General features: G+C 44.7%; 2 protein-coding genes across 2 annotated transcripts in view; one reads left to right on the forward strand and one right to left on the reverse strand.

The window, feature by feature from the left end:
- LOC131481031 (histone H2B type 1-C/E/F/G/I) overlaps positions 1 to 13,971 on the reverse strand; it is a 160,688-nt gene that overhangs the window by 38,908 nt on the left and 107,809 nt on the right. The window lies entirely within an intron of this gene.
- Positions 593 to 13,912, forward strand: LOC101529404 (putative olfactory receptor 2W6). Its single transcript, XM_004596530.2, has 3 exons — positions 593 to 636; positions 9,794 to 9,876; positions 12,730 to 13,912. The coding sequence occupies exon 3, from the start codon at positions 12,750 to 12,752 to the stop codon at positions 13,692 to 13,694; it is 945 nt and encodes a 314-aa protein (XP_004596587.2). The 5' UTR covers positions 593 to 636; positions 9,794 to 9,876; positions 12,730 to 12,749; the 3' UTR covers positions 13,695 to 13,912.

Consider the following 13,971-nt stretch of genomic DNA (forward strand, 5'->3'; position numbering starts at 1 on the left):
ACCTGCATGCCAACATCCCATTATCCAACTGTGGTTTGAATCCTGCCAAAGCAGAGGGAGGTGTTTCAAGTACTTGTACACCTGTCAATCCTGTAGCAGATCCAATGGAGCCCCAGGCTGCTTTAGCCTGGTACAGCTCTGGCCTTTGTGGCTATTTAGGGGTGAACCAGCAGGTGGAAGACTTATTTCTCCCTCTGTCTCTTCGGTATACTGTTTTTCAAATAAATGAGAAAAATCCTACACCTTTGAAGCAGAGGGGGAAGGAACAGGCAGTCTCCTCCGGAGCACCCAGAGAGAACGCAGCTCTGTTGACTCGAGTCCAGGTCCAGGAGGAAATCCCACATGTGATCTTTCAGGGTTGGTGCTAAGCAGCACGACGCCCTCTCCCTAGCAGGTTTCATGAAGGACACTGCCCTTCCACACCAGGCCGGCTGCTCGGAGGGAGCGGCCACTGGAGTTCAGGGCTGCCCCCTAGTGTCACACAAGTACACTCACACGTCACAAAGGAGTAAGGCATCCATCCCCAGGCAGTTTCAGCGTGCCAACGTCGCTCTCCTTGGGTTCTTGATTCAATCAGCAACGTGACTTAGGGGGTGTACGAGGCTTCCATAACCATCACACAGAGACTGATCTACGGTAATTTTTGTTTTAATAAAAAGAAGGAATACACTCTAAAAAAATGACAGGTATACTAAGTACGTAAGTCAGTAACATAATCATTTATTACCATATCAACCATTACGCGCTGTATAATTGTGTATGTTTAACACATTGTCCCACAACATTATAATGAACACAAGTCACCAGGAGCGAACCATGACTTGGCTCTGTCGTAGTCCTAAGGGACCGCTGTCTGCAACCTGTGGCTGATCTGAGTGTCTACACTGCTCTCCTACTGGGAAGTCGAGTAGGGGATGGGCCACTCAACTAAGGCTTGTTTCTCGACCCTGATTTGGTGCTTTTCTTCTCCTAGCCCTTGCATTGCCTCTTCACTTGCTAGGTCTGCAGAAGGAGGACCCTTTTCTACCAGCACTCCTTGACCATGAGCTGACCTCCATCCATGCTTAGCTTCCTGCCCTCTGCCTGATGCTGTTCCTTGAGGAACGCTCTAATGTTTGCCTCTGGCTTATACTGTCTCAGGGGGAAAAGGTTTGACGGTTCCTTTTCAGTTTGACTGACCATCTTGACACCTGCTGGCTTGTCGGAGACACCTTCACTGGAGTCCACTGAAATGAATTGGATCCCAGAACTGTCATATAACATTGCTTTTTATAATCCATTGCTTTTTATAAAGCAACTTGTTAAAGCTCTCACAGGGAATGGCTAAACTAAGTGAGCTATTTCAACTTTGGAGAAAAAAAATTACCTACTAAGTGCCCTGCTTTTATCCATTTCTAAATTAATTCATAAAAGCATGGGTTTTGTGGAGCAAAGCGAAAGAAGACTCTTCAGCTTGTCCATCTGAAGGCGACTCTGGTTCTTTGCTTTTGTAGCAAATCCAGACACTTGATCTGTCAGAAGCAGGTGCACGGAAGCTGTGTGAATCCAGATGGAAGGACATCAGAGTCTTGGAATAATGACATCCACTTTTAGGTCAAGGAATGATCCACTGAGGAAAAGGGAAAAGTGGATCGTCTTAAATACTTGTTTTAAAAATAGTGCCTATTGGGCCTGGTGGTGTGGCCTAGTGGCTAAAGTCCTCGCCTTGAACTCCCCGGGATCCCATGTGGACGCCGGTTCTGGTCCCGGCAGCTCCACTTCCCATCCAGCTCCCTGCTTGTGGCCTGGGAAAGCAGTCTAGGACGGCCCAAGGCTTTGGGACCCTGCACCCGCGTGGGAGACCTGGAAGAGGTTCCTGATTCCCGGCTTCGGATCAGCGCAGCACCGGCCGTTGCGGCTCACTTGGGGAGTGAATCATCAGATGGAAGATCTTCCTCTCTGTCTCTCCTCCTCTCTGTATATCTGACTTTGTAATAAAAATAAATAAATTAAAAAATTTTTTTCAGCTCACATACAGATAGTAGATGAGCATACACAGATGTGTGCACAGATATTGACATTGTATTTGCGTGTGATACTCCTTAGAGAAGTTGTTCCAAATGTAACTTTTTAAATTAGGGTTTTATTTTGCAACCATTGTAGACTTCCAACAAAGTTGCAGAAGTAATTCAGAATTTCTACATGTCCTTCAACCAGTTTTGCCTAATGTCTGCATCTTATAGAATCACAGTACAATTACCAATGCATGGAATCAGCCTGTGGTCATCGCTAAGTTGCAGACTGCAGTTTTGTCCTCTCTCTCTCTCTGGGATGTTTTGGTGCTCCTGGCCATGGCTGGAACCCACGGGCATTCAGGGTTGTGTCTCTTGTACGTCATCAGTCCCTCTTTCTCTTCCATGATGTTTTGGCCCCACAAAAGACTGCTGGCCAGTTATTTGCGGACAAACCCTCAATCTGGATTTATCTGTAGTGTACTTTTTGTACAGATGGAGGTGACGCTGTCTTTGCACCATGTCAACCTGCATGATATTTTATTTATTTATTGTGGTATTAACTGGATCGTGCCATAAAAGCATTTTTTTTTTGCCATGTTTGTCTACTGGCAGGGATGCCATTCTTTTTTTAAGTTTTATTTTATCTTACTTAGAAAGTCAGAGTCACACAGTGAGAGGGACAGAGAGAGAGGTCTTCCATCAGCTGGTTCACTCCCCAAATGCCTGCAATGTCCAGAGCTGGGTCGAGCCAAAGCCAGGAGCCAGGAGCTTCTCACATGTGGGTCCAAGGGCTCAAGGACCTGAGCCATCCTCTGCTACTTTCCCAGGCCATAAACAGGGAGGTGCGTCAGAAGCGGAGCAGCTGGGATAGGAACTGGTACCCACATAGGGTAATGGCATTGAGACAGAGGATCAGCCTGTTGTATCACCGTGCCAGCCCCGCAGAGTTGCTGCTTGCTCCCTTTTGCAGTTAACAAGTCTTGTGAGAGAATACTTTGAAATTTTACAACTTTGTTTTACTTAATTATCTTGTGCACACATACTTTGAAATTCTAAATTTACTGTTTCTTACTATATTTTGTCACTTGGAACTCCTCACTGATTCTTGCCTGTGCCGATTGTTTCTGTAACATCAATTTTCTGTTTCCTTTACTCATTTTATATTAATTGGAACTCTATTGCCATCACTCAATCACTTATTTAAATTAGCATAAACTCATGGATATTTATTTATTTAAAAACTATTTATTTTTGTTTATTTTTAAAATAAAGATTTATTTATTTTTATTGGAAAATCAGATATACAGAGAGAAAGAAAGACAGAAAGATTTTTCTATCCATTGATTCACTCCCCAAGTGGCTGCAATGGCCAGAGCTAAACCAATCTGAAGCCAGGAGCTAGAAGCTGCTTCTGGGTCTCCCACACGGGTGCAGGATTCCAAGGCTTTGAGTCATCCTTTTCCAGGCCACAAGCAGGGAGCCGGATAGGAACTGGGGTCCCTGGGACACAAACCTGTACCCATTGGGATCCTGGCACTTGCAAAGCGAGGCCTTCATCCACCAGGCTACCACACCAGGCTCTACAATTACTTATTTTTATTTAAAAGATAATTTTACAAAGAGAAAAAAAGAGAGATAAGGTCTTCTATCCATTGGTTCACTCACCAAATGGCCACAATGATCAGAGCTGAGCTAATCCAAAGCTAGGAGCCACAAACAACTTCTGGATCTCCCACGTGGGTGCAAGGTCCTAAGGCCATCCTCTTCTGTATCTTTCCAGGCCACAAATAGAGAGCTGAGTCCGAAGTGGAGTCTATGTGGAATGCTAGCACCACAGATCAGGTAAATAACCTGATATGCCACTGCATCAGCCCAATAGAGACTTATTTTCTATGATGGTGATACCCCAACACTAAAATTAATTAAGATAACATTGAAATTGTCCTAGATTTGCGATTCCTCATTTGCAAGATGAGAAGAATCCTAAGAGTCCAGGAATCTAGAATTAAAAGCTAAAGAGTATATGAACTTTGTTTCTCAACTTGAGCTCCTTCAAGTTTGTAGCCAATGATACCAGCCATTGAGTACATCCTGAAATATCAGGCGAACTGAGAATTTAGCCATGACAAAAAAAAAGTTTTACATCATTATGGAATAAAAATAGGTGTCCTTTAAACAAAAAAAAAAAAAATGAGAGAAGAGCCAAATCAAGAAAGGCATCTCAGACTTGCATATTGATGTGAAAGTGGATCATTTTTCACAGAAACTCTCACACAGGAGTGCTGTTGTGGTGGGAAAGGACTCTCTGCTGAGGCTTTTCTGGCCATTTTTCTGTAAAAGCCTTGAGTTTCTCCAAACACTCTCATCTCAAACAGGTGCAATCATTCTGGGGCACTCCAGGAAGTCAGTCAGTGAAATGCCTCGAACATGCCAAGACACTATTGCTGTGGCTTCTGCTTCGACCAGACCATGTCTACCTCTTGGTAATCCTTTCTCTGTGTATTGGCTTCAGGATTGTACTGGTAAGGCCACGTTTCATCTTCTGTTCCAGTGCTTTGGAGCAATGATTCAGTCTCATGATCTCCTTTGGAAATTTCCAGTGAAAGCTCTGCTCTTGCCTGCAGCTGACCTAGACACCATGGTTTTGGTACCAATGGAGCAGGCAACTTATTCCTCTTTAATTTTTCAATCATAATTGTGTCAGCTGAGCCAATTGAAATGTCTCTGGTACTGGCTGTTGTTTCTGCTGCTGCCTATTTGACAATCCTGTTTGATAAGGTCATGAACAAGATTATTCTTTTCCTCACAAACTGGTGCAGATCATCTGACACTAAATGATAGATTCTTACCAAAAATTTGCTTGATTGCTTTTCTTCATACATTTTGCTTTTTTTTTTCATTGAATAATATAACTAATAAATCTACATGGAAGTACACGCGTATATGGTTAAAAAGCTAGTAAAGATTGAGTCAGAGCTATGGATTAAACAAATGCCCATTTCCTAATTTTAATATTGTACTCTGGTTACCTAAGGTGTTCCATTGGATAAATCTTGGTGAACAGTACACAGTAAATCTGCAATTTTTTTCAAAATAGAAAAAAATTTTTTTCTTAATCTTTGAAATTAGAGTAAGCTGAGCAGGCATTTGGCAGACTGGATGAGATGCCTGTATCCCATGTTGGAGTCCTGAGGCTGGAGTCCTGTCTAATGTACATCTGTCAGGCAGCAGGGAATGGCTCAAGTCCTCAGACCTCTGCCACCTGTGTGGGAGACTCTGGGGAAGCTCCAGGCTCCTAGTTTCAGCCGTAGGCCAGCCCTGGCTATATTGTTTTGTGCAGGTCTTTCTTGTTCTGTTGTCTTTATTTTACAATTCTTACTTTGCTTGAAAAGCATAAGGAAAGTATGAAAGATCTTCCATCTTATGGTTCATTTCCCACAGTGGTTCATTTGGGCAGATTCCCACAGAAACTTCATCTGAGGTGATCCCAGACCTGATTCTTGTGTGTGCTTACCAATACAGAGTCTGGTACAGTCCGTCACTCAATCAGCCTACGCTCACACTGTTAGTTGCAATTGCTAGGTCAATTGTCTCCAGCCCTGTCTTCTATGCAGTCTAGTCCGATCCCGCCCGCTGCACATTTGGCCCCCACGCAAACCAGTTGCAGCAACCCGTAATAACCCCCCACCAGGCCCTGTTTGTCCCAAATCCCTTTCAGCTCTCAGACAGTGGCCTTACCTCACTGACCCTCACCCATTCCAGTTTTTACTGATGGATATTTCAGCCCAGCCAAGGCTGGTCCACACCCAGACTCAGCTCACTCACGGTTCAATAGGGGCAGAGACCTAGTCTAGCCCATGGTCTACCCACCCTGATCCTGCAGAGCACCAGTTGGTGCTGGACTCTATCCCAGTCAAGTGCACCCAGTCCCAGTCCACACCTGTGCCGAGGGAGACTGCAGCCATGTCCAGACCAGAATGCAGCCCTCCCTCTGGCTCCCCTACTCATCACTGGGACCCACAAATCAGCCAGGTGTCCCCTTGGCTCCCCAACCAGACCTGAATCCAGCCTCATATCTCACGTGTGCCAGTGGTTGCTCTGACCCAACTTGGCACTGCCCCTCCCTTGTCTTGGCCTTTGCCTTTGGATGCTGCAGCTTGTCCTGGCCCAACCAGCCCCCAGTCCTAAACTCTCACTGGTGAGTGCTGCGACCTGACCTTCCTAAGTCTGCTCTCATCAATGGCTCATGCAAACCAGTAGGTATGGCAGCCTAGCCCGGCATGACCTACACTCCATCTTGGTTTCTGCACTTGTCAGTGGGCTATGGTTTGCTCAGCCCTGACTGATTTGTCCCCTTCCAAAACCAACTCACATACTTGCTGACAGATGAAGCTACCTTGCCCAGCCTGCCCAACAACCAGGCCTGGACCACAAGCTCTTCAGCAGGAGCTATGACCCACTAGGAGTGTTTCCCAGGTTCCCCCACTCGGGCCATTCCAAGTCCCAGATCTCATGCACACCAGTGGGTGCTTGGCCCTTACCAAACATGGCCTGCCCCATTCATCCCAGCCTTTGTATGAGCTGGTGTGGCCCAGCCCGTACCACACCCTGTTTTAGGGTGCTCATGTGGGTGCTACAGCCTGGGCATGCCGCACTTATTCCCAGCCCCAGTACCAGTGACCAGCCAAATACCACAGGTAAAGCATAGAGGACGCTGTCTTAGAAGAATATTTCAACGAGGCTTGATTATTTTAGGACAAGCACCTTCCTCTGAGAGAATATGGTAAGCAAGGAGATATCATTAGGAGATCATATCATCAATTGGCACAGATCTGTATATAAGGAATGTTTAATATTAATTTAATACTCATGTATGTAAATATACACATATATAAATTTTGCCTTATTTAACTTTTCACAGTAACTGTAAGACAACTTCTCTCTCTAATGATAATCACTTTTGAGCTTGCAATTATTGTTTCTGAGCTAGAGTTGAGGTGTTTTATCTCCTCTTCCTTTATTTAAACTCTTATTTTAGAAGTTATGTTTATGGAAAACGATCATCCACTTGATGCTTTTGAAGCATAAAATAAGGGAGAACTCTTAGAAGAGTTGGTCCAGTGCCAACACCAGCAAGAAAGAATATATATATATATATTTCTCTGTGTAATGAAGATCACCTCAGACCTCTCCGAAGGGACATGATAACAGTTCTATCTTAGAAAGGTTCCGAAGGTAGCAAAGTGAAAAATGATTGAGTGTAGAGTAGGACACTACAGAGTAACATATGAGCAGTCCCTTGTAGGAAGTCAGGTGAGAGTTGATAAAGTACTGGCTAAAACAAGAGCAATGGAAAGAAAACAAAGTCAAGGTCAAGAAACATAAGTCTTTCAGATTATTTCAAAAGAACGATGGGCATTTGACATCACACGTCTGAATACATGCGAAAAAATATCGTAAAAAGTCTAGTCACATTCTCAAAAATCATAGCGACCATGATTAGATTATGCAATAATCAAAAACAGGATTTAAGTGGTAACTGCATTTGATAGAAAAGGTTGCTTCTGTCAAATGCATTTCTTTTCTGAAAATATTCAATGACATCAAATCACAACACATTCATTCATACGGCAAACATTCTGGAAAACAGTTCCAGCAATCACAACTTGTTTCACAGGAAATAACTTCCACAGCTATGATATTTCCACCAGTTACTTATAAATGCACCTATATGTAGTTAGGAATTGTACTGAGTCAAGTGTGAATAAAAGAGTAGAAGTGAGGTGGCAAAAAGCCAAATGTTGATGCTAATGCTCCTGGGCTAACAACTTTTCATTCTTCATAGTTCACTGTCCCCTGAGTATCTTAACTCCTTGATTTCTCAGTGGGACTCATTATCGCAGATAGAAAATTCTTAAGAGCAGCAAACCCTCCAGGTATTCTCTCTACTTTTCATGAGAAAATATTAGGCTAAGAGAGAGAAGACAAGCTAATAATTTGATCTAATTATAAGAACTAACACTCAGAGGAATAGCTTATCTGACTGTCACGAAGAATTCTAAAATTAATATTGATCAAGTTGGACTTTCTATCTACATATTTCATTATTTCTGCTAATAGGAACAAATTATTGTATATAATTTGGTTATACATTAAGGGAGATGATATTATCACCGTCTCTAGCTAAAATATTCCATGCCCACCAGTACAAATATGTTGAATGGTGGTTATAATATATAACTTTATCAATGTTTATGTTTATAATGCAATACATTACCCAGTAATGTCCAGATACTATTTGGAACAGTCAGCCCAGCCTGGCTTTTCCCTGATCTAGCTCACATGAGGTCCACAGATGTTGTAGCCCTGCCTGGTCTGCCCCCATTCCAACTCACACTCTACAGTGGGAGTGGTGGTCTAGTAGAGGAGTCCTCCACATGCCACCTACCTGCTTTGTCCCCTGGCCTAGCCCGGTTCACCCCCAATTCCAGTTCATGCTAGTTGGGGTTACAGCCAATCCCAGCCCAATTGGCACCCAGTTCCAGCCCTCGTGTGTACTAGTACGTTTTGTGACCAAATGCAGCCCAACCCACATTCTATTCTGGTGCTCAGATTCGCTAGCTGGTGATGTGAACTGATTCAGCCTGGTCTGCCCCCAAACTGCATGGAAAGGCAGACTTCTTTTTTACCAAGAGAAGGAAAAGCAGAGAGAAAGATCTTCCATCTGCTGATCCACTCCCCAGGTGGCTGCAACAGCTGGAGTTGAGCCTGTCTGAAGCCAGGAACCAGGAACTTCTTTCAGGTCTCCCACGCAGGTGCAGGGATGAAAAGGCTTTGGGCCGTCTTCTACTGCTTTCCCAACCTGCAAGCAGGAAACTAGATGGGAAATAGAACAGCCAGGACATGAACCAGCACCCATATGGAATGCCAGCACTTACAGACGGAAGATTAGCTGATTGAGCCACCATGCTGGTTCCACTATTTTTGTTTCTATATTAGTTTTCAATGAATGTCAGTGTCAAAATCAACTTTTTAGATTTGTCTTCCTCCTCTCAATATATCTACCTTAAATGGAAAATATTCAGACTAGGCTTTATTGTTATGGATAAATAATTATGGCTTAAAATTGCCTAGAAATGAGTCTTAACAAAATGGTGAAGACATTTAGATGGTGACATATATTTGCAATGCATTCACTAGGTGGGTAGTGGAGTATGCGTGCCATAAGGGGAAACTGAGGCACTCATCTGTGCTCATCCAATGTCTCCTTGGTGCCTGGTTCCGTTCCGGACTGAGCACGGAGTGGCCTCTTTCCATACCTGATGCTCAGTGCTGACGGCATTCAGCTCCCTTTCCCTCTGAGTAAATGTGCAGTGCGTGCGCACATGCACGTGTTGGGAGGAGTAGCATTTCCTCGGAGACCACACTCTCTCAGCCCTTGTTACAGATAATTAATTCAGGGAATTTCGGAAGTATAAATTTTACTCCACAGGGTGACATGGAAAAGCAAGTCTAGTTGTGGAGCAATTCTGAAACGTATAAGTAGTTCTTCTTTCTCAAGTCTCTCAACTTGCTCAGTGCACATCAGAGGTCCCATCTCCTCTCCCCTCCTGCTCCTCTGGAGGTGGAGATGGGGTTCTCCAATGGACCTACGAGTCCCACCCAGAGATGTGACTGTCATGTGCTCTTCAACACTTCTCACTCCTGCGGATTCTGCTTATTAGGTCCTATTGCCCGTGCTTTGTCCTTTCTTATGGTCTCCTAAATGCCCTCTTTCTCCTCCCCTTGTCTACCTTCAGGTTGCCCCATTTGGATTTCCAAGTGAAGTACCGAGACAAAAAGAGTCATGAGCATGGCATTTCCAATTTTGCAGCCAAATTTGGTAAGTTGATACTCTTGTGTATGAAAAAATGTGACTGAAGTGTCCAAACTCACAAGTGATCTGTTTCCTTAGACACTTAGGCTGAATCCAAATCACGGACAATTCGACAAGACTCCACAGTCTATAAATGCTGTAGTTAAATAATTAATGTGTCACTGTATTTAGCATATAAAGACAGACACACTTTCATGTTTCAGAAAACATTCTTGGCACACAGAGGAAGTAGTTGTTGGCTTGGTAAAGTCCAGAAGCAAGAACTGCAGGGATGGCAAAGGGAAACCTTGGAGATGACAAGTAGCAACTGAACTGCCATGACAAGCTGAGAAGAAAGGCAGGCAGTGAACAGATGACCCGTGCTCCTAAAACACTTGAATCAGAGTGAAAATTCTGGAGGAAAATGTTCACTGAGTGATTCAAGAGGCAAGACAGAAAGGAAAAGATCTTGGGCCTGTGTTTTGTTTATAGTGGGGGACAGTCACACATAGGACCACATGACAGGGAGAACCGAGTGCGGCCACCTGAGCTGAAATTCTGTTAACCACAACCTCCAGTACTTCCATGCAAACTGGTTGGCACAAGCATGGCACATTCTGGAAGTCCATGTGCCACTGGCAGGCAGTGTCCCCCTGTACTTCTCCTTTGCTAAATTAGAAATGTGATTTGTCTGTTTACACCCTTTGCCGATAGGAACAAGGACAGCCACCACAAATCAAGATACAGTCATGATCTCAGTTTTACAACTTATTCAGCTTCTCTGCATGCAGACCTAATGTGGCTACTCTATGTGCTGTCCAACCCACAGGGGGAGCCCTGATAACAGGGGGTGATCTTTGCAGTGAAACCACAGGGTATCCAGTGGGTTCTGCATGTACTAATCATCTGGACAGGTTGCTCCTTCCCTCCTGCACCCTCAGCGCTTGATGTGAAAAGTTCATCAACGAAATTGCCGACCTCCAGGGGCTGCTTTGAGGATGAAGGGGAGTACACTGAGTCAAGCTGCTTCCATTAATGTCTCACTCCTAGGAACAGAGTATTAGTGATGCTGACTTCCGGATAATTTGTAACTCACGCTTTCATTTCCTCTTTTATAATTGGAGGTATTTAAATTATACAGAAATAAAGACAATCAGGAAGTACACACATGCTACCATGCAAAACACCTGTTCCTTTATGGTCATGCTTCCTTTCAGCTATTTTTTTTTTTAAGAAATAGGCATTGTAAGTATAGAGGAATTTCACTCCTCTGCTCCTAACTTCCACTCCTAAAGTGCCTGTTACCATCCTTTGGGCGTCTACCCTTCTAGTTCACTTACAAATGCACACCTACATGCTCTTAAGCATCACACAGTTGCAGGTTTTTAAATTTCCTTGTGCACTTGGTCTTAGCCAAAAGGCCGAGAAGCGTTTCTAAATTTCCTTTCACAAGAGGTGGTGGGAAAGTTCTCACCCACGATGCTGGCTTCATTGTAAGTACCAGCCCTCGGCTCTTACAAGAAGCTCTCTGGCTGCTTTGGCATATTATTCTCACCCACACAGAAACTGGTTGCAGCCCTTGGAGTGCTGAGTTTGACAATCCTTTAATTTCTAATCATGCCAAAGTTTTAGTTCGAAGTCTTCAAGCCGTTTCCGGAGACTGTGCCACTTTAGTTGTGGCACGATGTCCATGCAGCGTAGATTTTGAACCCCGTTCTCTGTGATGTATCTGGCAGTTAAATATTTTGGAGTTATCAAGAGTCTCGACTTCATTACTTTTTATTAATTACTGAGGGAACTATTCTAAAAACATGAATAAGTGTAGCTCTGCCTTTGGTTAACTTGCATTATACAGTGCATCCATCCCAGAACCAGTCCCAAAGAATTGAAAATGTTGAGTATCTTACTAGAAGCAAAGTCTCTTGGTTCTATGGGATCATCAAGAACAATCAATAAAGCGGTGATCCTAGGATTCTAACAGTAGAGCTCTCTTTAAGAATAAGATATTATTGGAGGAGGAGAAACAAGAATGCCAAACTCTAACCCACTAAGATTTAGTCTGGGATTTGTTTTTCCTTCTTTCTTGAAAAGATTTATTTATTTTTATTGGAAATTCAGATATACAGACAGGAAGAGATACAGAGAGGAAGATCTTCCACCTGTTGATTCACCACTCCCCAAGTGGCTACAACAGCCGGAGCTGAGCCAATCCGAAGCCAAGAACCAGGAGCCTCTTCTGGATCTCCTATGCAGGTGCAGGATCCCAAGGTTTTGGGCCATCCTTGACTGCTTTCCCAGGCTACCAGCAGGGAGCCGGATGGGAAGCAGGGCCCATATGGGATCCTGGTGTGTTCTAGGCAAGGACTTTGGGTGCTAGGCCACTGCACCAGGCCCCTGGGAATTGTTTTGTTCCTGTCTGTTCCATCTTTATATTGAAACATTCCCTACTGTAGAAATGTCACACAGTCTTAGGGTTAAGATACACCTTGGCAGTGTGAAACACGAAGTTTCTTCCTGGGCTGGGCTTCTCTGTCTTCTCTGACACCTGCCTCTCAGGACCAACCTCCAGTGAGTGAATGGAAATGATGGGTTCAGAGGAGTGGATACAAGGAACAAGGAGCTAATCATCTTCCAAAAATATTGTTCAGTCGCTAAGTTCCCTTTTGGGTTTGAACTTGATCCTGGGCTTCCCAGTGTGGGTGACGTATTCTCCGAAGTGGGATTTTAACTCTCCAAACACTGTGCTTCTCAGACCACATGATGATTTAATCAGCAGTCATTGACATTTTGGAGCAAGCATCCGGTATTCACAAGGAAGCTTCCCTCCACTCTGACGGAGTCATTTGTGCCCTTCAGAGATGCTCATCTCTCTCTCCACAGGTACCATATGCTCATTGCTGATGGGGAGCACCAACACATCCTCCTTCGAGGGCTTCATCCTGGTGGGCTTCTCTGACCGCCCCCACTTGGAGCTCATCCTCTTTATGGTGGTCCTCACCTTCTACCTGCTGACCCTCCTGGGCAACCTGGCCATCATCTTGCTTTCTGCTCTGGACTCTCGGCTGCACACACCCATGTATTTCTTTCTAGCCAATCTCTCCATCCTGGACATGTGCTTCACCACAGGTTCCATCCCTCAGATGCTCTACAACCTGTGGGGCCCAGACAAGACCATCAGCTACGTGGGCTGTGCCATCCAGCTCTACTTCGTGCTGGCCCTGGGAGGTGTGGAGTGTGTCCTGCTGGCTGTCATGGCCTATGACCGCTATGTTGCTGTTTGCAAGCCCCTTCACTACACGGTCATCATGCACTGGCGCCTCTGTGGGCAGCTGGCTTCGGTGGCCTGGTTGAGTGGCTTCGGCAATTCTCTCATCATGGCACCCCAGACATTGATGCTGCCTCGCTGTGGGCACAGGCGTGTGGACCACTTTCTCTGTGAGATGCCAGCACTCATTGGTATGGCTTGTGTGGATACCATGGCCCTTGAGGCACTGGCTTTTGCCTTGGCAATCTTCATCATCCTGCTGCCACTCATCCTCATCCTCATCTCCTATGGTTACATTGCACGAGCGGTGCTCAGGATCAAGTCGGCTGCTGGACGAAAGAAAGCCTTCAACACCTGTAGTTCCCACCTCATTGTTGTCTCTCTCTTCTATGGCACAATCATCTACATGTACCTCCAACCAGCAAACACATATTCCCAGGACCAGGGCAAATTCCTTACTCTTTTTTACACAATTGTCACCCCCAGTGTTAACCCCTTGATCTATACGCTGAGGAACAAAGATGTCAAAGAGGCCATGAAGAAGGTGCTAGGGCAGCAGAGTGCCAAAGCACAGGGATGAGTGGTCAGATGTGGTCTTGCCTTTTGTCCCATTTTCCATACATGTTAGACCTAGCACAAAGAAGAATGTTCTGGCATTGCAGATCTGAGAGGCACTTAGAGACAAGGGGAATTCAGGTTGAGAAAATGCTACATTCTTATGTGACAATCACTTCTGTTCTCTGAGATCTCTCTAAGTCAAACATTCATCACCAGGCTCCAAAACAGGCTAAAATTGTGCATCCGTGAAGGTAAACAGCAGGTACATTGCTCCATGCCGGATCCTATCACAATCATTG

Source organism: Ochotona princeps, chromosome 1 (genome assembly GCF_030435755.1).
Source record: "Ochotona princeps isolate mOchPri1 chromosome 1, mOchPri1.hap1, whole genome shotgun sequence".
Taxonomy (NCBI): Eukaryota; Metazoa; Chordata; class Mammalia; order Lagomorpha; family Ochotonidae; genus Ochotona; species Ochotona princeps.